Source organism: Dama dama, chromosome 26 (assembly GCF_033118175.1).
Source record: "Dama dama isolate Ldn47 chromosome 26, ASM3311817v1, whole genome shotgun sequence".
NCBI classification, from domain to species: domain Eukaryota; kingdom Metazoa; phylum Chordata; class Mammalia; order Artiodactyla; family Cervidae; genus Dama; species Dama dama.
This window is the reverse complement of record NC_083706.1, coordinates 37364141-37389521: the sequence shown is the minus strand read 5'-3', so window position 1 is coordinate 37389521 and position 25381 is coordinate 37364141. Positions and strand designations below refer to the sequence as shown.

At 40.1% G+C, this 25381-nt stretch overlaps 1 protein-coding gene and 1 pseudogene across 2 annotated transcripts in view; both read left to right on the top strand.

Annotated features, from left to right (window-relative positions):
• The first annotated feature begins 1092 nt into the window (after positions 1-1092).
• EPM2A (EPM2A glucan phosphatase, laforin) overlaps positions 1093-25381 on the top strand; it is a 103296-nt gene continuing 79007 nt past the window's right edge. For both annotated transcript variants that reach the window (XM_061130550.1, XM_061130548.1), the window contains exon 1: positions 1093-1393. In XM_061130550.1, coding sequence (XP_060986533.1) covers positions 1093-1393 — 301 coding nt within the window. The remainder of the gene's footprint in view (positions 1394-25381) is intronic.
• On the top strand, positions 12295-12659 carry LOC133047027 (ATP synthase subunit epsilon, mitochondrial-like; annotated as a pseudogene).

Genomic DNA, 25381 nt, shown 5'->3' with positions numbered 1-25381 from the left:
TTGCTGTTGTTGCGCAGTCGCCCAGTCCTGTCAGACTCTCTCCGACCCCATGGACTGCAGCATGCCAGGCATTTCGGTCCCTCACTATCTCCGGACATTTGTCCAAGGTCATGTCCATTGCATCGGTCATGCCATCCAGCCATCTCATCCTCTGATGCCCTCTTCTCCTTCTGCCCTCAATCTTTCCCAGCACCAGGGACTTTTCCAATGAGTCATCTGTTTGCTTCAGATGACCAAAATACCAGCTTCAGCATCAGTCCTTCCAGTGAATATTCAGGGTTGATCTCCCTTAAGATTGACTGGTTTGATCTTCTTGCTGTCCAAGGGACTTTCAGGAGTCTGGTCCAGCACCACAATTTGAAGGCATTCTGGCTTTGGGTTCTGCCTTCCTTATGGTCCAGGTCCAGTTCTCACAACCGAAGTGACCACTGGAATACCACAGCCTTGGCTAAACCGGCCTTTGTGGGCAGAGTAATGTCTCCGCTTTCCCACACACTGTCTAGGTTTGTCATCGCTTTCCTGCCAAGAAACAATCCTCTTCTGATTTCATGGCCTCAGTCACGGTCCGCAGTGAGTTTGGAGCCCAAGGAGAGGAAACCTGTCATTATTTCCACCCTTTTCCCTTCCATTTGCCATGCAGGACAGGAATTTAAGACTACATAATGGCGTGGGTTTCCTAGGAAGGACGTTGATTATATTCTCTGATAGAAAAGACCACATTATTCCTGTACTCACAAAAATAATTTCGAGTCTTTTGGAAAGGTCACTGGAAAATCTCGGAGTTTATGGGGAGTTTGCTTTGCTTTCCTAACCCGTGTTTTTGCTTTCTCCCGGTGCCCAGTCACCCGCGGAGCCGCTAGAAGAGGCCGCAGGCCGGGCGCAGCCTCCTTCTCCGGGCGCGCGCGGCCAGAGGCCCCGGCCTGGATCAGGCTCGGGGCTCCTGGGCCGCGTGATGCAGCCCAAAAAAGGTGCAGCCTCGCACGTGTCCCCGCCGGCGCCCGGGACCCAATCGCCGCGCCCGCCTAGCGCTCGGGCCGCGTCCGCCGGTCGCAGGGACACGGGGGACCCGGAGTCGCGCCGCCCGCCGCCGCCATGCGGTTCCGCTTCGGGGTGGTGGTGTCGCCCGCCGTGGCCGGGGCCGGGCCGGAGCTGCTGGTCGTGGGGTCCCGGCCCGAGCTGGGGCGCTGGGAGCCGCGCGGGGCCGTGCGTCTGAGGCCGGCGGGCACGGCGGCGGGCGCGGGCGCGCTGGCGCTGCAGGAGCCGGGCCTGTGGCTCGGGGAGGTGGAGCTGGCGGCCGAGGAGGCGGCGCAGGACGGGGCGGAGCCGGGCCGCGTGGACACGTTCTGGTACAAGTTTCTGAAGCGCGAGCCGGGAGGAGAGCTCTCCTGGGAAGGTACGCGGGCTGCTGCGCCGCCCTGCTCCCCGCGGCCCCGGCCTCGGCCTGGGGCGGGCTCCAGCTGTCGCCGCCGCGGCTGCCCGGGCGCTCGGCCCGGATCTCGGGCTTCGCCCGCCGCACGGACTGCCCGGGCGCCCCGGGCTGACCCTGGTCTGGCCGCCCAGCTGTCGCCACCAGCCCGGCGTGCGGCTCCCGACAGGTTCCCCTGGTGGGGGCGGCGTCCCCGGCCCCCCGTCCGTTCGGTCTCTGCCCCTCCGCGGTCTTTCCCACACAACCCGGGACCTGGTGTCTTGCCTCCGCCCGCCTGGCCCCCTGCGTCTTCTCCGAGGGCGTCCCCGGGTTCGCTGGGCCCCGCCGCTCCTGGGTTTTGCTCCTCATCTTCGCCGTGACTGTTTTTTTGCCCTCCTTTTCCTGCCCCGATTCACTAAAAAATGACCCAACAGGTAAAGCTAGCCTTGTCGCTAATCCTAAACGGCAGCATGCTGCTTGGTGTATTTTGTTTTTCTTCTTTTCCATTTGAGACTGAACTAATGGCAAGACGGTGAGCGTTTTCTGTTTTCAAATTTGTTTCCCCAAAGTCCCGAATATGTGGCTTCCCTGGTGTCCCAGAAGGTAAAGAATCCGCCTGCCGTGCGGGAGAATTGGGTTCGATCCCTGGGTTGGGAAGATCCCCTGGAGGAGGGCATGGCAACCCACTCCAGTATTCTTGCCTGGAGACTCCCCATGGACAGAGGAGCCTGGCGGGCTGTAGCCCATGGGATCACAAAGAGTCGGACACGACTGAGCGACTAAGCACAGCATAATTTGGCAGTTGAGATATGATCCGATTTCTTAAAATACAAAATCAATACATGCTGGCCGGAAAAAAAAAAAAAAGGGAAAAACATGTTCAAAAGTAAAAACGTGTTTCCTCCTTTCACCCTAAGCCCACCTATACCTATATATGACGTGTCTGCTTATCTCACACACAATTTGTATAATATATTATTCTACTTCTTGCCTCTTCTTGCTCTGCAACGTGTTGCAAAAACTTTTTAGTGTTACTCCATGTAGATGTATTTCATTTTCTAAATGGTAAGGAAATGTTCTGTGTCCACCAGTGTGCATTTAGATTGCTTTCCGTCTTCTTCTGTTGTAAACAGTAATAGCTTAATTGAAAGTCCTTGTATAGCGTTCTCTTTGAGCATTTGGGAATGTCCTTGCAGGGTAGATTCTGAGAAGTGAAATCCTTAGGTCAAAGAGGAGCCGTGTTTTACATTTCAGTAGTAGTAATTAGTAGTGTTAGTTGCTCAGTTGTGTATGACTCTTTGCAACTCCATAGACTGTTGCCCGCCAGACTTCTCTGTCCATGGAATTTTTCAGGCAAGGATACTGGAGTGGGCAGCTGTTCCCTTCTCCAGGGCATCTTCCCCACCCAGGAACCCAACCCAGGTCTCCTGCATTGCAGGCAGATTCTTTACCATCTGAGCCACCAGAGAATAAGGGCTGCCAAATTATGCCCTGAAAAAGTGATGCCAAGTGTAGACTCCGGCCCATGTGTGAATGTAGGCAGCCCTTTCTTTAATGAAATGTGCAGAGTAGGGGACGGGAGTGTGTGTGGCTCAGTGGTTGTCTAAAGTGGATGAAAGGTCCCCGGGGAAGTTTATATGACAAAGTGGGCCATTTAGCCCATAGTGATGTGGAAACAAAGAATCAGCAAAGAGCGTGAGTGTTCTGTAATATGTTTATATGGCGTCCTTGTTCCTCTTTTTGTACCCACTGAGTTTTATAGTCTGGTACCATTTATTGTCTTTTTGTGTTACCATGCCAGAATTGAAAGGTACGCTCATCGATTATGCCCTTCTTTATAGGATATTCTTAGTACTATTACATAGTTATTTTCATAATAAAGTACTATCTGATAATTTTAATAAAAATTAAGATGGTTAAAAACAAAGTTCTTCCCTTTCCAGAATACCCCTCCTTTTCTATTTTTAGTTTTTCTGAAGTCTCCCAAATTCAGATAGTCTTCTGAATAATGTATCAACTTGACTTTTTCTGTTTTTAAGTTTTCTGAGAGTTGCCACATGAATTACATATTACGCTTTAAAATTAGACAATGTCTACTGACAACTGCTGTATACCTATAAAATTAACTATCTTGCTTACTGTGAAATATGAGAAATTTAGCTCAGGTTCATTATCTCTCTCCTCCCTGCTGATTTTTATATTATTATTTTCCATTATACTCATGTAGTTTACTGTTGACTTTCTATTATATAGAAATTTCTGTATTATTCTTCTTTTATATAGAAAGTTGCATGTGTGCATGTGTGCATGCTAAGTCACTTCAGACTGATGCTTTGCGGCCCTATGAACTCTGGCCCCCTCCCCAGGCTCCTCTGTCCATGGGATTCTGCAGGCAAGAATAAGAATACTGCAGGCAAGAATACTGGAGTAGGTTGCCATGCCTTCCTCCAGGGGATCTTCCCAACCCAGGGATAGAACTTGTGTCTCTTATGTCTCCTGGATTGTCAGGCAGGTTTTTACCACCAGCGCCACCTGGGGAGCCCATGTATGTATAAAAGGTTAAGAAAAAGTAACACCTGCACATTCCTTTCCTTTTCCTTACTTTGGTTAATCATTGTTTCTATGTTAAGGTCTATATAATTTGTATTTTGTTTTATAATTGTTACTATGCCATTTTGTTTTAGGCTGATAGATTGATTCGAAGAATTGTAAGTTAACAGACAGAATAATGAGAAGCCCCATAGCCAATGTTTAAGAGCAGGGATTCTAGAGCCAGAATGTCTAACTTCACCAACCAGTGCGTGACCTTGGGCAAGTCACTTAACTTTACTGTGCTACTGTTGAAATCTAAAGAGCTTAGGATAGGACATATATTAAGTGTTAAATAAGTGTTACTTGTTATTTTTACTATTATGATTGGGAAATAATTATTGCAGAACCAAGTAGTGCAATTACACTAATTAAAAAGTTTAGAAATATAATTCTGTGACATGAAACCTGTGTACCAGGAGGAAAAGTTCTTTTACACTATAAATCATGCTCAGAGTTTGTTTAAAATGATATCAGAGTTCATTTTGCTTTATATTTGAGTGGCAATGTTCTTTTACACCTTGTTTTAAACTTTCTAGTTACTTTTTAAAAACAGGAACAGCACATTGATCCTCAAAATTTCTTAGCTCAAATGAACTATTTGATGAACGTAAATTCCTCACTTTTTGAAAACATTCTGTTCCTTGAAGATTTGGGGGTTTTGTTCTAATTTTGACTAATATTGGTATATATCTTTCTGAACACAGCCATCTGGGATTTATATTATTCTTGTTTTTAATTGGACTCCTGTGTTAGTTGCATTGTTTAGGATTCCACATTTTCCACTTTCTTGAATATCTTAGCCCTTTCATTTGATCAGCAAGTGAGAGATAAGCTACCTGAGTTCTTAAATGCCTGAAAAGGTCTTCATCTTGCTTTCACATTTGATTAGTCATCTGGTAGAATATTCTAGTCTGAAAATAATGTTCACTTTGAAGGTACTGCCTCAGTACCTTCTAGCACCAGTTGCAGTTGATAATTCTCATGTCAAAGTAAGCCCATTTCTTTGTAGGCACTTTTTTTTTTTTTTTCCTCCTTGAAGCTTAAAAACTTTTCCTTATGTTATTTTACCAGCTTGTATCTGAGTCTTTTGTTGTTGCTGTTCTCCTGATTTGACAATTGGTTGGCTTTTTGGATTCCAGGACTTATTTTTTTTTTTTTAACTAATGGAAACTTTCTATTGTTTCTTTATTTCCTCCTCTCTATTTTCTCTGGTCTTTCCTCTGACGTGTCTTACTCATATGTACCTTCTGCTTTTATGTGAGTATCTCTTAGCATTTCACCTGTGTTTTCCATCTTTTGTTTGGATAGTTTTCCCCGACTATGTTTCCAGATCACTGTTTTGTTTTTAATACTACCCATTCCATTATTTACTTCATATACTAAAAAAAATTTTTTTTGACAGTTTTAATCTCCCACATTTTTCTGTTATTCTCTGATTTCTTTTTTTCTAGAGCTGGTTTTTCTTCCTGTATGGATAATTTATATTTAAATCTTTCTGAGGACATTAAATAGAATTGATTAAAAATTGTTTTTGTCTTGCATTAACTTTTTGTCCCTTCTCCCATAGCAGTATATTTTTTAATGCTAAAAGTTTTCCTCAAGTGTCTGGTAATCGTTAGGTGACCATTTATTTTTATGAATAAAGCTCCTAAGTTGATTTGTAGAGGCAATTGTGCTGGATCCCTGCTGAAGTTGCTTATGTTTATCCAAAATCTCCTCTAAATGGAAGGACACTCATGGGATATTGTGTAATTTGGCAGATTTTGTGGAGGGGAAAGTTTCTCCACTTAGGGTTAAAGGGTGAAGATCCAGAGGACTCCTGGTCCTTATCATTAACAAAGCAAAACAAACAAAAACGTGACTATAGGAAAAAATATTTCAGTCTATTTTATTCCCGAATGGGGCTCCCTTTATCTTTTACCTCCAAGTCAGTTGGTGGGTACATAGTTCTCGCAAGATCTGTTCTGTCCAGATCTCTAGACCCTATACCTCTTCTCAGGTCCTTTGCAGGAAAACCATTCCCTCCTATATTTAGAGCATAGTTATTTCATGTTAGGGATGAGGTAGGGTGGCAGGAGGCAGGTGGGAGGCCATTCCTTCAACCCTTTTTCAGGTTGGCATCTATTTGTTAAGTCTCTTCTTACAAGTCTTTCTTCTTCTTTTTAAAAAATATTGATTTATTTATTGATGCCATTCCCCATGGCATGTAGATCTTAGGTCCCCGACCAAGGATCAAACCCATGCCCCTGCAGTGGGGATTGAGGAGTCTTAACCACTGAACCACCAGGGAAGTCCCACATGTCTTTCTTAACTACTTTTTAATTCTTTCTCTTGGCACCTGTTCCTTTCCTTATATCTCTTTAATAGTTTGAAATTGCATTAGTTATAGTGACTTGGACTCTGATCGTTAAGTAATAGAAACAGTATGAACAGTAGGAAGGAGGATCTCCCCACTCCAAAAAATGTGGACTGTTTGAGAAGCAGTTTGGAATGCCTAGACTGCAGGTTGGGCTTCCCTGGTAGCTCAGCTGGTAAAGAATCCTCCTGCAATGCAGGAGACCTGGGTTCGATCCCTGGGTTGGGCAGATCCCCTGGAGGAGGACATGGCAACAAGCTGCAAGTTAACAGAAAACATAGCAAGCAATTGCTTAAACAAATAAGGGTTAGTTTTTGTACTACAAAAAGTTCAAAGGTAGGTGATAGGGGTAATGGTTCAAAGCTTGTGTATATCAGTTAAGGTGCCATTGTATTTTCTTAGCTTTTCCCTCAAGGCTACAGCTGCTGTTCTAATCATCACATCTGCATTCAGTAGAATAAGGGAGGAGAGGGAAGAGTGGAAATGTCAGCCGTAGGCATTCCCTTTAATCTAGAAAGCATTAACTTTGCTGGCATTCTCCCTAACCTTCAACACACATACAGGTATACCTTGCTTTATTGCACTTCACTTTGTTGAGCTTTGCAGATGTTACTTTTTTTTTTTTTTCTTACGTTGAGGATTTGTGGCAACTTTGTGTTAAACACATCTGTTGGTGCCATTTATAAAGTGTTTGCTCACTTCATGTCTCTGTGTCACATTTTGATACTTCTTGCAATACTTCAAACTTTTTCATTATTATTATATTTTTTATCCTTCTGGGAAAGAGTCACTATCCTGGATGCCATTAAGAACATTTGTGATTCATGGAAATAGGTCAAAATATCAGTATTAACAAAAGTTTGGGAGAAGCTGATTCCAGCCTTCATGGATGACTTTGAGGGGTTCAAGTCTTCAGTGGAAGAAGTATCAGCAGATATGGTGGAAATAGCAAGAGAACTCAAATGAGAAGTGGAGCCTGAAGATGTGACTCAGTTGCTTCAATCTCTTGGTAAGACTTTCCCGATGAGGAGCTGTTTCTTATGGATAAACAAAGAAGGTGGTTTCTTGAAATAGAATCTACTCCTGGCAAGATGTCATGAAGATTGCTGAAATGACAAGAGGATATTTAGAATATTACATAAACTTAATTGATAAAGCAGCAACAGGGCTTGAGAAGATTGGCTCCAGTTTTGAAAGAAGCCCTGTTGTGGGTCAAAGGCTATCAAATAGCATTGCATGCTTCAGAAATGTTGTTCATGAAAGAGTCAGTTGACGTGGAAAATTTCACTGTTGTCTTTTTTTTTTAAGAAATTGCTACAGCCACTCCAGCCTTTACCAGCCACCATCCTAATAGGTCAGTAGTCATCAGCATCAAGGCAAGACTCTCCACCAGCAAAAAAGTTATGACTTGGTGAAGGTACAGATGATGGTCAGCGTTTTTAGCAATAGAGTATGTTTAAGGTATTTAAATTGTTTTTTAAATTTGCCTTATTTTGATATTTGTTTTATTTTGATAGCCTGGAACTGAATTGGCAATGTCATTAAGGTATTCCTATAGTTCTTTTTCATATTTATAATTGGACAGAATTGTTGTACTGGGCTACATCTACTGCAGAAGAGACTGAAAAAGCCCTAATGAAAAAATCAGTCATTTCTCCAAAGAGCTCTGGTTTGTTTTATTGTAGAATGGTATTAAAAACCACCCCTTCATGGATCACAGCTTTCTCATCATGTAGGGGCTATGAGCCATGCCATGCAGGGCCCCCCAAGATGAATGGGTCATAGCAAAGAGTTCTAACAAAACAGGGGCCATAGGAGAATGAAACGGCAACTCACTCCAGTATTCTTGCCTGAAGAACCCCATGTAGAGTCTGAAAAGGCAAAAAGATATGACACCAGAGCCCCCTCAGGTCAGAAGGTGTTCAATATGCTATTGGGGAAGAACAGAGGACAATTACTAATAGCTCTAGTAAGAATGGAAGTGACTGGGCCAAAGCAAAAATGATGCTCAGCTGTAGATGTGTCTTGTGGTAAAACTAAAGTCTGATGCTGTGAAGAACAATATTGTATAGGAACCTGGAATGTTAGGTCCACAAATCAAGGAAAATTGGATATGGTCAAGCAGGAGATGGCAAGAGTGAACACCAACATTTTAGGAATCAGTGAACTAAAATGGGTGGGAATGGGTGATTTTAATTCAGATGACCATTACATCTACTACTGTGGGCAAGAATCCCTCAGAAGAAATGGAGTAGTCCTCATAGTCAAAAAAAGAGGAAGAAATGCAGTGTGTGCTACGTGTTAAGTCATTTCAGTCGTGTCCAACTCTGCAATCCTATAGTCTGTGGTTTGCCAGGTTTTTCTGTCCGTGGGATTCTCCAGGCAAGAATCCTGGTATTGGTTGCCATTTCCTCCTCCAGGGAACCTTCCTGACCAAGGATCAGAACCTGTGTCTCTTGCGTCTCCTGCCTTGGCAGGTGGGTTCTTTACCAATAACGCCACCTGAGAAGCTCAATAAATGCAGTACTTGGGTGCACTCTCCAAAAGTGACAGAATGATCTCAGGTTTTTTTCCAAGGAAAACCATTCAACATCACAGTAATCCAAGTCTATACTCCAAGCACTGATGCTTAAGAAGCTGAAGTTGACCTGTTCTGTGAAGACCGACAGCACCTTCTAGAACTAACACCAGAAAAAAATGTCATTTTCATCATAGGGAATTGGAATGCAAAAGAAGAAAGTCAAGGGATATCCAGAATAACAGGCGAATTTGGCCTTGGAATACAAAATGAAGCAGGGCAAAGGCTAACAGAGTTTTGTCAAGAGAACACGTGGTCATAGCAAACACCATTTTTCAACAACATAAGAGTTGACTATACACATGGACATCACCAGATGGTCAATACTGAAATCAGATTGATTACGTTCTTTGCAGCCATAGATAGAAAAGCTCTATGCAGTCAACAAAAACAAGATCTGAAACTGACTGTGGCACTCTGTCTACCAGATGTAATCCCTTGAATCTATTTGTCACCTTCACTGTATAATCATAAGGGATTTGATTTAAGTCATACTTGAGTGGCCTATTGGTGTTCCCCACTTTCTTCGATTTAAGACTAAATTTTGCAATAAAGAGCTCCATCTCTTCTGCAATATATGTAGCCCAGTACAACAGTTCTGGTTTTGTCCATTTTTTTGGATTTTAATCATTCTAATAGGTGTGCCATGGTATTTCACTGTTTTAACTTGCAATGCTCTAAAAATAAATTATGTTGAGTATTTCTGTAAATACTTATTTGCCATCTGTATAACATCTTTAATTGCATGTCTGCTCAGTTCTTTTCTCTATTTTTAGTTGGTTATTTCCTTGTTACTGATTTTTAAGAATTCTTTGTGTATTTCATATACAAATTCTTAAGAGATATATTATCTGCAAACATTTCCTCCCCGTCTATGATCTGTCTTTTTATTCTCTTAGTAGTGTCTTTTACCATGAAAAACTTTTAATTTTAATTCAATCCAGTTTACCACTTTTTCCTTTCCTGGGTTGTGCTTATGGTTTTTTAATTTAAAAACTCTTCCCCAAATCCAAGATCATCTAGATTTTCTCATATGTTATCTTCTAGAAGTTTTATAATTTTGCACTTTATTTTCAGGTCTATAATCCATTTTGTGTTAATTTTTGTCTGGTATAAGGTCTGTATCTAGGTTTTTGTTTTTCCTTCTGCATTTGAAAGTGACAGTGAAGGTGCTCAGTCATGTCCCACTCTTTGCAACCCCATGGACTGCATATGAGTGTCCAGTTTTCCCAGCACCATTTGTTGAAAATACGATCCTGTCTTCTTTGAATTGCCTTAATCAAAAATAGGTTGACTGTATTTGCACAGATCTACTTCTGGGCTCTTTATTTAGGTCCACTAATCTGTGTCTGTTGTTGTACCGTATCACACTGTGTTGATCACTATAGCTTTATACTAATCTTGAGATAGTGTAGCGTGAGTCCCCCGAGTTTGTTCTTCTTCAGTATTGTGTTGGCTTTTCTTGGTCTTTTGCCCTTTTGTATGTATTTTAGAATCAATTTATTGAATCTACAGAATGGCTTGCTGTAATTTTGATTAGGATTGCATGGAATCTGTAGATCAAGTTCAGGAGAATTGACATATCAACACTATTAAGTCTTTCCATCTGTGAACATGGAATACATTTCCATTTAATTAGGTCTTTGTGCAGACTTTCCTGGTGGTTCAGTGGTTAAAACTCCATGGTCCCAATGCAGGGGGCATGGTTTTGATCCCTGGTCAGGGAACTAGATCCTGCACGTGGCAACAAAGATCCCAAGTGCTACAACTAAGGCCCAGTGTAGCCAAATAGATTTTTAAAATGTAATTAGGTCTTTAATTTCTTTTACCAATGTTTTGTAGTTTCCAAATACAGATCTTACACATTTCATTAGATTTATACATAAGTTTTTTTTTTTAATGGGGGGGGTGATATTTTGGATGGTGTATTTAAAAACTTTTCAATTGTAAGTTTCAATTGTTCATTGATAGTATATAGAAAAAATTGACTTTTGTATCTATTGATTTTTGTTTGGATGGTAGACATTGTATTTACATTGTTTTCAAGAAAGTTTGGGATTTTTCTTTGTAGCAGCTCTTTATTGGTTAGCTTGTCCCTTTTGAGGTTTATCTTGAAGGTTTATAAGAGCATGCCACAGTAGCTTTTACTGTAGAGCTAGGTTAGCCCCATGACTGAGCAATGATCCCTCTACATTTTCTCCTGGTTGCTTCATGTCTTAAATAAGATCTTCTCATTCTATTTTGTGGAAACTCAAATGTTTCCCAGCTCTCTGTGAGCTGTGCTAATTCTTTGGCTTACAATTTTTAGAAATTTCTCTTTTCTTGTCATTTGTTTGTGATATGGCTCTGTCAAATTCCAATTTATACATCCACAGATAGGCATGAAACCAAAGCATCTAAGAGACCTTTCTGAAGATTTATGGACCTCTCCATATAGCTTTCTCCTCTCTAGAATTAGGCCCTACAAATTCTAGTCAGTTTATTCCCCCTATATTTTTATTTCTAGTTTCTCAATCAGAGACACCGTTGGATGCTATTTGGAATTCCATCCCTGTGTCACGGTTCAGAAATTCTCTACAGGCGGAAATCCATGGCATTCATATTGTTCCCTTTGTCTTTTTTTCTTTTCTCAGAGATATCTGTTCTGTACTGCCTTTTGTTCAACATCCAAAAAACGTTGTTCATGTATTTTGCCATTTTTTTAAGTTGTTGCTTTTACAGGCAGAAGTCTCTGTAACTTGCCTGTAACAAGTCGAAGTTTGTTGCTGAGCTATGAAAGATGCTGGGATTCTTGGCCTCCAGAGGAGAGGAATTCAATCCAGGGCCAGTGATGAGGCTTGATCGCTCAGAGCTTTTGTGTAATAAAGTTTTATTAAAGTATAAAAGAGATAGACAAAGCTTCTGACACAGATATCAGAAGGGAGCAGAAAGAGTGCCAACCACCCCACCCCCACTAGTCTTTAGCCAGATGTTTTATGTCTGTTAGAAAGCTGTTAATCAGATAAGAGACACCTCAAGGCTGATGGAGTTTCACCAGGCATCTCTCCCACAATACGCATTTTTGAGATAGGATGGCACAGGTGTGTCATCCCCCAGCCATGAAACAATTGATATGAATACTGGTTTGTTGAGCTATTATTATCAGCCCAAGGTTTGAGAAAAGAAACAAGTTAGCCTTAGGTGTAACCATTTTGAAGAAAGACAAATTCCAAAGCAAATACATAGTTTCATTAACACTGCTTTAAAAAAAAAATTTCCATAAGAAAAACGCATTGGTTAGCTCAAGGTTTCAGAAAAGTTAAGTTGAGGTGGAATCAGGTATCATCATGGCAACACAGAATTTTAAGAGAAACCTCGGAGCCAATGTTGATAGGTCTTCGCGATTTGGCCAGACGTGCCGCCTCTTGTGACATCAGGGTGGCGTCTTGGCGACAGGCTGGACTCAGTTAGGTCCGATACTCCCAGATCTGTGCAAAAGAGATGCACTGAAGACTGAATTCAACGCAAACGCCATGAAAACTTCTGGCAGCAGCATAAAAATTGTGAAAGTGAAAAAGGAATAATCTACCCTGAGTACAGCCTTAATGCTGCATGTTCAAGGTGAAGCTGTGGGCACCTATTATAGCAGGTTGGAAACCACCTCCCTTCATGGGAAAAAAACAAAATAATACATGTCTTGTTCAAAGATTGACAATGCCAGTAAATTAAAGTACAGTTCACTCTAAAAAAAAAAAAGAGAGAGAGAGAGAGAGAGAGAGAAACTTCCTTTTAATTTTGTACAGAGAAGGAAAAAAAATCTGACACTTGTAGTTTGTTTCCTCCTGCTGCTTGAGGGAGAGAAAAATATCTGACACTTGCAGCCTACTTCCTCCGATTGGAGACCCCCTGGCCTTTTTGCCTGTTACCCTCTCACAAGTCTCATTCCATTTTTAAAAGTTTGCTGTTAAATATTTTTACAGCATATTATTAAAATTTTTTAAATGACAATTCCTTTTGTTTTTTAATTTATTTCTAATATATTTGTGTATGCATGTATATATATATGTGTGTGTCTGTGTGTGTGTGTACACACACACACAGACACACACACATTAGAATCTAACCTATGTCTTTCTTGTTAAAATTAGGCTATTTTATTTGGTAGTATTTTCTTTCATGCTGAAAATTGCTAACTCTTTAATTATAAACTGGCATTAAATTTTGTTTCTACTCAATTATGCTCTGGATTAGGCATCCTAATCTTAGATTTTAATGATCATAAATTCAACATTCAAATTATCTCTATTTCTTACTCCACTTTTATTCTTCTGCAAAAGCTAATTTGTCTTCATTTCATATTACCTTTTTTACCACAATGGTGATTTGTTTAGAGTAGTATTGACATGTTAAAAGTTTTAATCCTTAAATAATTGATTATTATAATTTTGGAAGATTATGCAAATAAACATGCAACTTTGTGTTTTTAAGATAATGCATTTTTTTTGCTAAGGCTGTCATAATAAACTCCTTTTGATTGGATGGCATAAACAACAGAAATTTATTGTCTCACAGTTCTGGAGACTGGAAGTCCAAAATTCAAGTGTGGGCAGGTTTGTTTCTTCTGAGACCCATGAGGAAGGGCTGTGTTCTAGGCCTCACCTGTTGACTTACAGATGGTTGTCTCCTCCCCGTGTCTTCACATCACCTCCTATGTGTCTCTCTGTCCAAATTTACTCTTTTTATGCAGATACCAGTCATACTGGAATAAAGTCCACCCCAATGCCCTCATTCTAACTTCATTACCACTGCAAAGACTCCCCAAATAAGTTTACTCTGAAGAAATGGGTATTGAGTAAGGCTTCAGCAATACAAATTTTGGGAGGCACAATTCAGCCTATAACCAGTAGTAAATCTTTTCCAACATTTATTTCGTTTATCAAACTCTTCTCTATATTCTGTATTATTAAAGCAGGTTATCATTTATCTTTGGGTAGAAAAAAATCCTTCTCTATAGTTACTTCACTGTTATCGATATTCTAGGTGAAAGCACCTATTTGGAAGGCAATAGGAAGGGAAATAATAGTATAGTAGGAAGAACAAATATTAGCGATAAGATAAACCCAGGTTAGACTGCAGATTCTGCCAGAATTATTGTATTACCTTACATGAATTACCTAAGGCCAGGAGTTCATTTCTTCCCTTCTACAAAGGGGTAATTAACACACCCCTATAAAGTAACTAGAAAAACATAGTAGCTTTAAGATAGTCAGCAGTTTCTAGCAACTGAATTACCTGTGCCTTTCCATTTTTACTAAGATGAAATTTCTTGATGATCTTAAAGACAGTTTTGTGTTTATTGAGGCACCAGTTTTAAGTAATATTGGACTACTCCATACACTGATCCCAAACTATACCTGTGTTGCCAGTGTATTCTAGACCATGCTGCAGCCTCTTAAAAATTACTTTTGGACTCTGTGGGAGAAGGCGAGGATGGGATGTTTTGAGAGATCAGCATCGAAACATGTATATTATCAAGGGTGAAACAGACCACCAGCCCAGGTTGGATGCATGAGACAAGTGCTCAGGGCTGGTGCCCTGGGAAGACCCAGAGGGATCGGGTGGAGAGGGAGGCGGGAGGGGGGATCGGGATGGGGAACACATGTAAATCCATGGCTGATTCATGTCAATGTATGGCAAAAACCACTACAATACTGTAAAGTAATTAGCCTCCAACCAATAAAAATAACTGAAAAAATAAATAAATAAAAATTACTTGCACCACCCATTTCTACCATGCTTTCACTCTTACTGTACTATGCCTTGGTGAGGACTGGGTTTGAGTGGAGGACAGATGGATACATACTGCATAAGAGATATTATCCACATTCTAGTCCAATTTTGTGAATACAGTGCACTCAGTCTTAATTGGATAAACTTTGAGTAGAAGAAAGTTCTCCTAAATATAACTTTGGTCCTTTGTTTCACCCATTAGGAGGTGAGGGTCTTTAAAGAGCGTAACTATGCTTACTGCACTCAAACTATCAAATAAATCATTAAAAAGGGAACATAAATTGAGGTACCTGGCAGAGCATTACATGAGATAGCTTAATGAGATACTTATGAAAAACAAGTATAAATAGAACTTTGAAGAGTGACTCATGAAATGCTAAGAAAGAAATATTCATTTCAACAATAGTTTATTACTGTTGAATGAAAAATTCTACTCACTAAAAATTACAATAAACTTAATTTTACTCTTTCTTAATCATCTGAAACCATCCTGCTACTGCTAAGTCACTTCAGTCGTGTCCGACTCTGTGCGACCCCATCCCTGGGATTCTCCAGGCAAGAACACTGGAGTGGGTTGCCATTTCCTTCTCCAACGCATAAAAGTGAAAGGTGAAAGTGAAGTTGCTCAGTCATGTCCGACTCTTCGCGACCCCATGAACTGCAGCCTACCAAGCTCCTCCGTCCATGGGATTTTCCAGGCAAGAGTACTGGAGTGGGGTGCCGTTGCCTTCTCCAGAAACCATCCTAGGAAACCTGAATTTATGTTGAACCGTAGCATCACCAAATTAACTCTCCTCATTTTTTGATGGATAAAGTGGGACCCATAAAGTTTAAGTGGCTGACCTAAGCTCACACCCTGCTAGCCTGTGAGAAACACTAGGCTAGAACACAAGTGTCATGGTTTAGCACTTTTCCTTCCAGACAATATCACCTCTGCTAGGCAGGGCATGGAGATTTGATGAGTGAATTTTATTTTATTATGTTTACATTTTTAAAATTGGAGCATAGTTGCTTTACAATTTTGTGTTAGTTTCTGCTGTACAAGGTGAATCAGGTATTTAAGTATACGTATATGCCCTCTCTCTTGAGCCTCCCTCCCAGCGCCCGGCCCCACCCCTCTAGATCATCACAGAGCCCTGAGCTAACCTGTGTTTTACACGTGGTAGTGTATATATGTCAATGCTACTCTCTCAATTCGTCCCACTCTCTCCCTCCCTCACTATGTCCACAAGTCTGTTCTCTACATCTCCGTCTCTATTCCTGCCCTGCAGATAGGTTTGGTGAGTGAATTTTAATATCTTGTACATAAACTCTGAGCTCTTGGACTTCATAGGTGAACAGGAGGTCACGGTGGCTGTGTAATACCTAGGCTATCTCTGCACGGTCACTGAGAAGGGATTTGATGGAGAAATAATGGAGAAGTGAGTTGAGACTCGATTTATTCCAAATGGTTCTTTCTTTCGATACTCTCTTAATCTTCTTCCCACCTTCTTTTCCTTCAAAATATTTTTTTTAATGTGTTGTTTCAGCTAAAATGACCCAAAGTTTTGAGAACAACAGGAATGATATGGAAATCAGAATAAACAGCTTTTTTTTTTTTTCCTGCTCTTGGACCAAACCATGGTCTACCACATATCCACATATCCAAAATAAATCGTGCCAGACTAAAATAATCCAGGAATAGATGTTATTATTGCTTCCCTGATAGCTCGGTTGGTAAAAAATCTGCCTGCAATGCAGGAGACTCCGGTTCAGTCCCTGGGTTGGGAAGACCCCCTGGAGAAGGGAAAGGCCACCCACTCCAGTATCCTGGCTGGAGAATTCCATGGTCTCTGGGGTTGCAAAGAGTTGGACATACTGTTTCTCATTCCATCTCCCCCAGTACCTGACCCTCCATAATTTGCCAGAGAACTGAAATGAAAATGCTTGCTGCTTTTAGATGACTTATTCATGTCCTCTAGAAGCAGAATGAGGTTCTAGTTTTAGTGAAAATTAAAGAAAATATCCTTGCCTCCTCACCCAGTGAGGAGGGAGAAATGCTCTGAAAAGTTGTGGGTTTTTCTCCCCTGAAAGGTGGCAGAACAATTAAAATCTGAAAAGTGTCCCTTGGTGCTCCTGTAGAGACAAAATAAGCTGGACACAGTATTAGTTTAAACCAATATAACATATTTCATGGTGGGGAATTTAGGGAAATGAAATGTAGATGGTGGAGATTTTATACTTCAGTCAGCATGTTTCTTTGTGTAAAGATAAAGCTCAGGAGTGTCTGGGACATGAGAGTGAATGAGAAAAAGGTTTATAAATTGTGATTTGTAGAAAGTCAGAGCATGGATAGCTTAATGAGATGAAAGAAGCCCAAGGAGCTTTCAACTTCCTGTGAAAGAAACTGACCTGGCTGACAGGTCAGGTCTGACCAGCTGGGTGGGTCTCCACTAGGCACGAGAGATAGCTCTGCCTTGGTTACCAATATTGGTGCCAATGTTTCCATACCAGTAAGCTGATGAAAATGTTCCATTATTCCAAGACGACCATCAGTTTGAGTTTCTTTATTTTCTGTTTTCTGGTCTGATGGTGGGATCATGGGCCATGTGTAGCTGGCTGAGATCTGTAGTACAGCTAGTATACAGTGGAGTGAGATACTTAACATTTGCAGTTTCATGACCTTCATTTTTTTAAATGTCAAATCATAATGTCACATTAACAAAGAGCTTTATCCCAAATTTTAGCTAATTAAAGAGAATCAGAGGAATGGTTACTTTGAAATCATTTCCTTTTCCCAGTTTACTCGTAAAAGGCTCTATTCTATGAGAAAATAATAGATCACCATCTGACCTGTTATTGACAAAATTTCTGTTGTAGTGCAATCGACTTTCAATTAGCATAATGTTTTCAAAGTTTCATGCATATTGTAGCTTGTTCTAGATGTTATGTTTGTAAATTTGTACCTTTGGAAAAAGTTAATATAGCATTTACATGTATGTCTTTACTACATTTATGCCATATATATTCGCTAAAAATCTATTTGATAAGCATGAGAGTCACTATCCAGAAAAAGAATAATTCAGAGTCCCATACACAGGAAATTATATTTGGGAGTTATACTGCTGTTTCCATGGCCTAGAGTCAGAACTACACTGCTGCTGCTGCTTAGTCACTTCAGTCGTGCCGACTCTGTGCGACCCCGTGGACTGCAGCCCCCAGGCTCCTCCGTCCATGGGGTTCTCCAGAAAAGAACACTGGAGTGGGTTGCCATGCCCTCCTCCAGGGGATCTTCCCCACCCAGGGATGGAACCCAGGTCTCCTGCATTGCAGGCGGGCTCTTTACCAACAAGCCATCAGGGAAGCCCTCAGAACTATACAATATATCACCTACTGAATTCTGAGTTTGTGCAGATTCTGAGTGTTGTGCAGAACACATTGGTTTAAAGTGTTGCTTTAACACTTACTAATTCAGAATAATTATGAGGAAGAATTGAGTTAATATAGAGGAGCATTCTTTGTAAATTAAAATGATAAATATTTTGTATTAAAAATATTAAGATTTTGTTATTGGCCTATTTATCTTTATTATTTTTTGGTTACATTTCCAATATTATTTGCAATGAAAGAGTATCCCATAAAAATTTATTAAAAGTACTTTACCCCTGAGCTGTGTATGCTTTTTCTACACAGACTTTTGTCTTTACTTAATCTGTTTGGAAATCTGAATCTGAAATTTTCACTTGATAATGCTGTTTTTGATGGTGGCTGAAGAGGTTTTATTATTTCTCAGAGAGATGTACTTAGAATTCATTAGTGGATCAATCTAATTAGGTGTGAATGTAGATATCCATAATCCAAATCAAACTTCAAAAAGAAACTCTTCCAGGTGGTCTGCTGTTACAAAGGGGAAAGTGTCGTGAAAATAAAAATGTATCAGTATCATTAAACCACCAATTTTATCATTATTTAAAACCTTACTTTGGTTTTAGCCTTTGAGAAAAAAATCTTTATTACTTTCCCTCCCTCAATTAGGCAAAAACTAAGAAATCAAAATCCGCATTGATTCGTTTATTCAATTCATTTAACAAACAATTTTGAGGCTCAGTTATCCACCTGGAATTGCAATAGGTGCTGGGAAACATAGATGAAAAATTCACAGCCCTTGCATTTGAGAGACATAGTCTAGCTGAGAGAAAAAGACTTTTAATCAAGTAAGGACTGTGACAGAAATCTAAGTGTTACTGGTGTTATGGTGTTATGGAGGAAGTTCATCCAGGTGGGAATTCAAGAAGGAGTTGGGAAAGCCTTTACATAAGAAGGGGTAGTATTTTGAACTTGGTATTTAAAGAATAATAAGTTCTTCCCTGCCCCCTTTTTTTCTGTAACTATGGAAATAAAAACTAGATTATTAAAAAAAAAAATCTGCCTGATGTGTATTCAACAGGAAATTGGTGTCCTGCTTTATCCTCCACAAGTGAGAGTCCTGGTTTTACTGAAGTGAGGAGGACAAAGCCCAAATCTGAGGGCTCAGAGGCACGTAAGCCATTCAGCCTTTTGTGGAGGGGCTCCCTGCATGTCCTGGGGTCAGGAGGGGTGAGCTGTAGGAATGTAGGGTTTTGGTAAAGGAGGTGCTGTAGGGGCAGCTGGTGAGGAGGGTGGGAATGGTGTCTGCAGGGGACCTGGGGGCATCTGCTGTGGGCTGGTGAGGATGGTCTTCTTTCTTGGGACTTGTACAGAGGTAGCCTTTCTTGCCGCACTGCTCATTTTCAACCTTCTCTGTTGGCATCTTTTTCTTCAAATGTAACTCAAGTGACTCTCTGGTGAAGTTTCTAGATACATCAGTGACCCCCCTCCTTCTGCCCTCCACAACCTTTTGGAGCATTGGGATCACCAGGGGAGCTGTTTAAAATACAGATTTGGGGTCGATCACAGACTTAACAGAATCTCCAGAAATGATGCTTGTAAATCCACATTTTTTAACAGTTTTGAGATATAATTCACATATCATAAAATTCACCCTATTAAGTTGTATAATTCAGGGGTTTTCAGCATATTCACAATATTGTGTAACCACCAACACCCATTCTCCAGTGTTTTCACCACTCCAAAAAGAAACCCTGTACTCATTACTGATCAGTCTCCCTTCCTCCCCATACCCACCTCCTCTGGCAAACACTAATGTACTTTCTGTCTCTGTGGATTTGCCTGTTCTGGGTATTTCTCGTAAATGGGACTGTACAGTATGTAGCCCTGTGTAACAGACTTTCACTAAGCATGATGTTTTCAAATGTTCATGAATCCTGTAGCATGTCTCAGTTCATCTTGCTTTTATGACAATCTTATTGCATTATATGAATGCACCACAATTTGTTTATTCATTGCTCAACCCAGATGGACATATGGGTTATTCTAAGTTTTTGAATAATGCTGCTATAAACATTCGTGTACAATTTTGGGTGGACTGATGTTTTTACTTCTTCTGGGTATATACCCAGAAGTTAGCTGCTGAATCATATGGTAACTCCATTGTTTAACTTTTGAGGAACTGCCAAACTGTTTTCCAAAGTGACTGCAGCATTTTAAATTCCCACCAACAATGTTTCAGAGCTTCCGTTTCTCACTGGGTTGACAATGCTTGTTATTTTCTGTATTTTTTTATTTTAGTCATCCCGGGGGTGTGAAGTGATGTTTCATTGTGGTTTTGATTGGCATTTCCCTAATGGCTGATGACGTTGAGCATATTTTCATATGCTTATTGGGCCACGTGTCAATCAGAAGATACACGTGTGTTGTATATTCTTGGAGAAATGTCTATTCACATCTTTTCACTCATTTTTCATTGAGCTATTTGTCTTTCAGATGTTCAATCATTGAGCGTTCTTTAAAAAAAAAAAAAAACCATCTTGGGTGACCTTGATGCAGATACTTGGATAATAAAAACTATAGAGTAGGCAGTGGGCATATTAAAGCATGAACTGCATGAATTGGTTTTGTATAGTGTTTCACTTTGTTGTAAAGAAGTGGAGCAATTTGGTTTAATGCTGATTTATTGGAATTATCTGTTAAATACATTTATCCTTTCTTGGCTAACCCTAACATTACCATGTTCATCTTTCTGTTCACTACTGTTAGGTGTAAGTGCTCTTTGAGCTTCCTCCCTCAGATCACCTCTTGTATTAAGTTACCTTCTTTCTTAGGAGGACCTCCTCCAATTCCGTGATGAAGGTCCATCTAGTCAAGGCTATGGTTTTTCCAGTGGTCATGTATGGATGTGAGAGTTGGACTATAAAGAAAGCTGATGCTTTCTTTAAGCATCAGGACTATTAAGATGCTTTTGAACTGTGGTGTTGGAGAAGACTCTTGAGAGTCCCTTGGACTGCAAGGAGATCCAACTAGTCCATCTTAAAGCAGATCAGTCCTGGGTGTTCATTGGAAGGACTGATGTTGAAGCTGAAACTCCAATACTTTGGCCACCTGATGCGAAGAGCTGACTCATTTGAAAAGACCCTGATGCTGGGAAAGATTGAGGGCAGGAGGAAAAGGGGACGACAGAAGATGAGATGGTTGGATGGCATCACCAACTCAATGGACATGGGTTTGGGTGGACTCTGGGAGTTGATGATGGACAGGGAGGCCTGGCGTGCTGCAGTTCATGGGGTCGCAAAGAGTCGGACACAACTGAGCGACTGAACCGAAGTGATAGCTCTAGCTCTAATCCCTCTCCTGGGTTTCAGGCTTATTTATTCCATTGATATGAGACTTTTTCATCTGGATGTCCTGCAAGTACTTTAAACTCAGGATATTCAAACCTCGACTTATAATCAGCCTTTGCAAAGCTTCTCTTTCTGTTGTCCTGGTTTGAAGACACGATAGCTTGGTCACTCAAGTGTATAGAACGTTCATACTTCTTAGACTGGAATGCCTGCATCATGAGTCTCTAGGGCATTTCCTAGGCCAAGATTTTGATTTAATAATTCTGAGATTGTCCAGAGAGTAAGAATTTTACAAGTGCTTTTTTTTTTTCCATCTTTTTTTTTTTTTTTTTTCATTTATTTTTATTAGTTGGAGGCTAATTACTTCACAACATTGCAGTGGGTTTTGTCATACATTGACATGAATCAGCCATGGAGTTACATGTATTCCCCATCCCCATCCCCCCTTCCACCTCCCTCTCCACCCGATTCCTCTGGGACTTCCCAGTGCACCAGGCCCGAACACTTGTCTCATGCATCCAGCCTGGGCTGGTGATCTGTTTCACTATAGATAATATACATGCTGTTCTCTCGAAACATCCCACCCTCGCCTTCTCCCACAGAGTCCAAAAGTCTGTTCTGTACATCTGTGTCTCTTTTTCTGTTTTGCATATAGGGTTATCATTACCATCTTTCTAAATTCCATATATATGTGTTAGTATGCTGTAATGTTCTTTATCTTTCTGGCTTACTTCACTCTGTATAATGGGCTCCAGTTTCATCCATCTCATTAGAACTGATTCAAATAAATTCTTTTTAATGGCGGAGTAATATTCCATGGTGTATATGTCCCACAGCTTCCTTATCCATTCGTCTGCTGATGGGCATTTAGGTTGCTTCCATGTCCTGGCTATTATAAACAGTGCTGTGATGAACACTGGGGTGCACGTGTCTCTTTCAGATCTGGTTTCCTCGGTGTGTATGCCCAGAAGTGGGGTTGCTGGGTCATATGGCAGTTCTATTTCCAGTTTTTTTAAGAAATCTCAATACTGTTCTCCGTAGTGGCTGTACTAGTTTGCATTCCCACCAACAGTGTAAGAGGGTTCCCTTTTCTCCACACCCTCTCCAGCATTTATTGCTTGTAGACTTTTGGATAGCAGCCATCCTGACTGGCGTGTAATGGTACCTCATTGTGGTTTTGATTTGCATTTCTCTGATAATGAGTGATGTTGAGCATCTTTTCATGTGTTTGTTAGCCATCTGTATGTCTTCTTTGGAGAAATGTCTGTTTAGTTCTTTGGCCCATTTTTTGATTGGGTCATTTATTTTTCTGGAATTGAGCTTCAGGAGTTGCTTGTATATTTTTGAGATTAATCCTTTGTTGCTTCGTTTGCTATTATTTTCTCCCAATCTGAGGGCTGTCTTTTCACCTTGCTTACAGTTTCCTTTGTTGTGCAAAAGCATTTAAGTTTCATTAGGTCCCATTTGTTTAGTTTTGCTTTTATTTCCAATATTCTGGAAGGTGGGTCATAGAGGATCTTGCTGTGATTTATGTTGGAGAGTGTTTTGGCTATGTTCTCCTCTAGGAGTTTTATAGTTTCTGGTCTTACATTTAGATCTTTAATCCATTTTGAGTTTATTTTTGTGTATGGTGTTAGAAAGTGTTCTAGTTTCATTCTTTTACAAGTGGTTGATCAGCTTTCCCAGCACCACTTGTTAAAGAGGTTGTCTTTTTTCCATTGTATATCCTTGCCTCCTTTGTCAAAGATAAGGTGTCCATAGGTTCGTGGATTTATCTCTGGGCTTTCTATTCTGTTCCATTGATCTATATTTCTGTCTTTGCGCCAGTACCATACTGTCTTGATGACTGTGGCTTTGTAGTAGAGTCTGAAGTCAGGCAGGTTGATTCCTCCAGTTCCATTCTTCTTTCTCAAGATTACTTTGGCTATTCGAGGTTTTTTGTATTTCCATACAAATTGTGAAATTATGTGTTCTAGTTCTGTGAAAAATACCATTGGTAGCTTGATAGGGATTGCATTGAATCTATAGATTGCTTTAGGTAGAATAGCCATTTTGACAATATTGATTCTTCCAATCCATGAACATGGTATGTTTCTCCATCTGTTTGTGTCCTCTTTGATTTCTTTCATCAGTGTTTTATAGTTTTCTATGTATATGTCTTTTGTTTCTTTAGGTAAATATACTCCTAAGTATTTTATTCTTTTTGTTGCAATGGTGAATGGTATTGTTTCCTTAATTTCTCTTTCTGTTTTCTCATTGTTAGTATATAGGAATGCAAGGGATTTCTGTGTGTTAATTTTATATCCTGCAACTTTACTATATTCATTGATTAGCTCTAGTAATTTTCTGGTAGAGTCTTTAGGGTTTTCTATATAGAGGATCATGTCATCTGCAAACAGTGAGAGTTTCACTTCTTCTTTTCCTATGTGGATTCCTTTTACTTCTTTTTCTGCTCTGATTGCTGTGGCCAAAACTTCCAAAACTATGTTGAATAGTAGTGGTGAGAGTGGGCACCCTTGTCTTGTTCCTGATTTCAGGGGAAATGCTTTCAATTTTTCACCATTGACGGTAATGCTTGCTGTGGGTTTGTCATATATAGCTTTTATTATGTTGAGGTATGTTCCTTCTATTCCTGCTTTCTGGAGAGTTTTAATCATAAATGAGTGTTGAATTTTGTCAAAGGCTTTCTCTGCATCTATTGAGATAATCATATGGTTTTTATCTTTCAATTTGTTAATGTGGTGTATTACATTGATTGATTTGCAGATATTAAAGAATCCTTGCATTCCTGGGAAAAAGCCCAGTTGGTCATGGTGTATGATTTTTGTAATATGTTGTTGGATTCTGTTTGCTAGAATTTTGTTAAGGATTTTTGCATCTATGTTCATCAGTGATATTGGCCTGTAGTTTTCTTTTTTTGTGGCATCTTTGTCTGGTTTTGGAATTAGGGTGATGGTGGCCTCATAGAATGAGTTTGGAAGTTACCTTCTTCTGCAATTTTCTGGAAGAGTTTGAGTAAGATAGGTGTTAACTCTTCTCTAAATTTTTGGTAGAATTCAGCTGTGAAGCCATCTGGTCCTGGGCTTTTGTTTGCTGGAAGATTTCTGATTACAGTTTCGATTTCCTTGCATGTGATGGCTCTGTTAAGATCTATTTCTTCCTGGTTCAGTTTTGGAAAGTTATACTTTTCTAAGAATTTTTCCATTTCTTCCAAGTTGTCCATTTTATTGGCATAGAGCTGCTGGTAGTAGTCTCTTATGATCCTTTGTATTTCAGTGTTGTCTGTTGTGATCTCTCCATTTTCATTTCTAATTTTGTTAATTTGGTTCTTCTCTCTTTGCTTCTTAATGAGTCTTGCTAATGGTTTGTCAATTTTGTTTATTTTTTCAAAAAACCAGCTTTTAGCTTTGTTGATTTTTGCTATGGTCTCTTTAGTTTCTTTTGCATTTATTTCTGCCCTAATTTTTAAGATTTCTTTCCTTCTGCTAACCCTGGGGTTCTTCATTTCTTCCTTCTCTAATTGCTTTAGGTGTAGAGTTAGGTTATTTATTTGGCTTTTTTCTTGTTTCTTGATGTAAGCCTGTAATGCTATGAACCTTCCCCTTAGCACTGCTTTTACAGTGTCCCATAGGTTTTGGGTTGTTGTGTTTTCATTTTCATTCATTTCTATGCATATTTTGATTTCTTTTTTGATTTCTTCTATGATTTGTTGGTTATTCAGAAGCGTGTTATTTAGCCTCCATATGTTTGAATTTTTAACGATTTTTTTTCCTGTAATTGAGATCTAATCTTACTGCACTGTGGTCAGAAAAGATGACTGGAATGATTTCAATTTTTTTGAATTTTCCAAGACCCGATTTATGGCCCAGGATGTGATCTGTTCTGGAGAAGGTTCCGTGTGCACTTGAGAAAAAGGTGAAGTTGATTATTTTGGGGTGAAATGTCCTATAGATATCAATTAGGTCTAGCTGGTCCATTGTGTCATT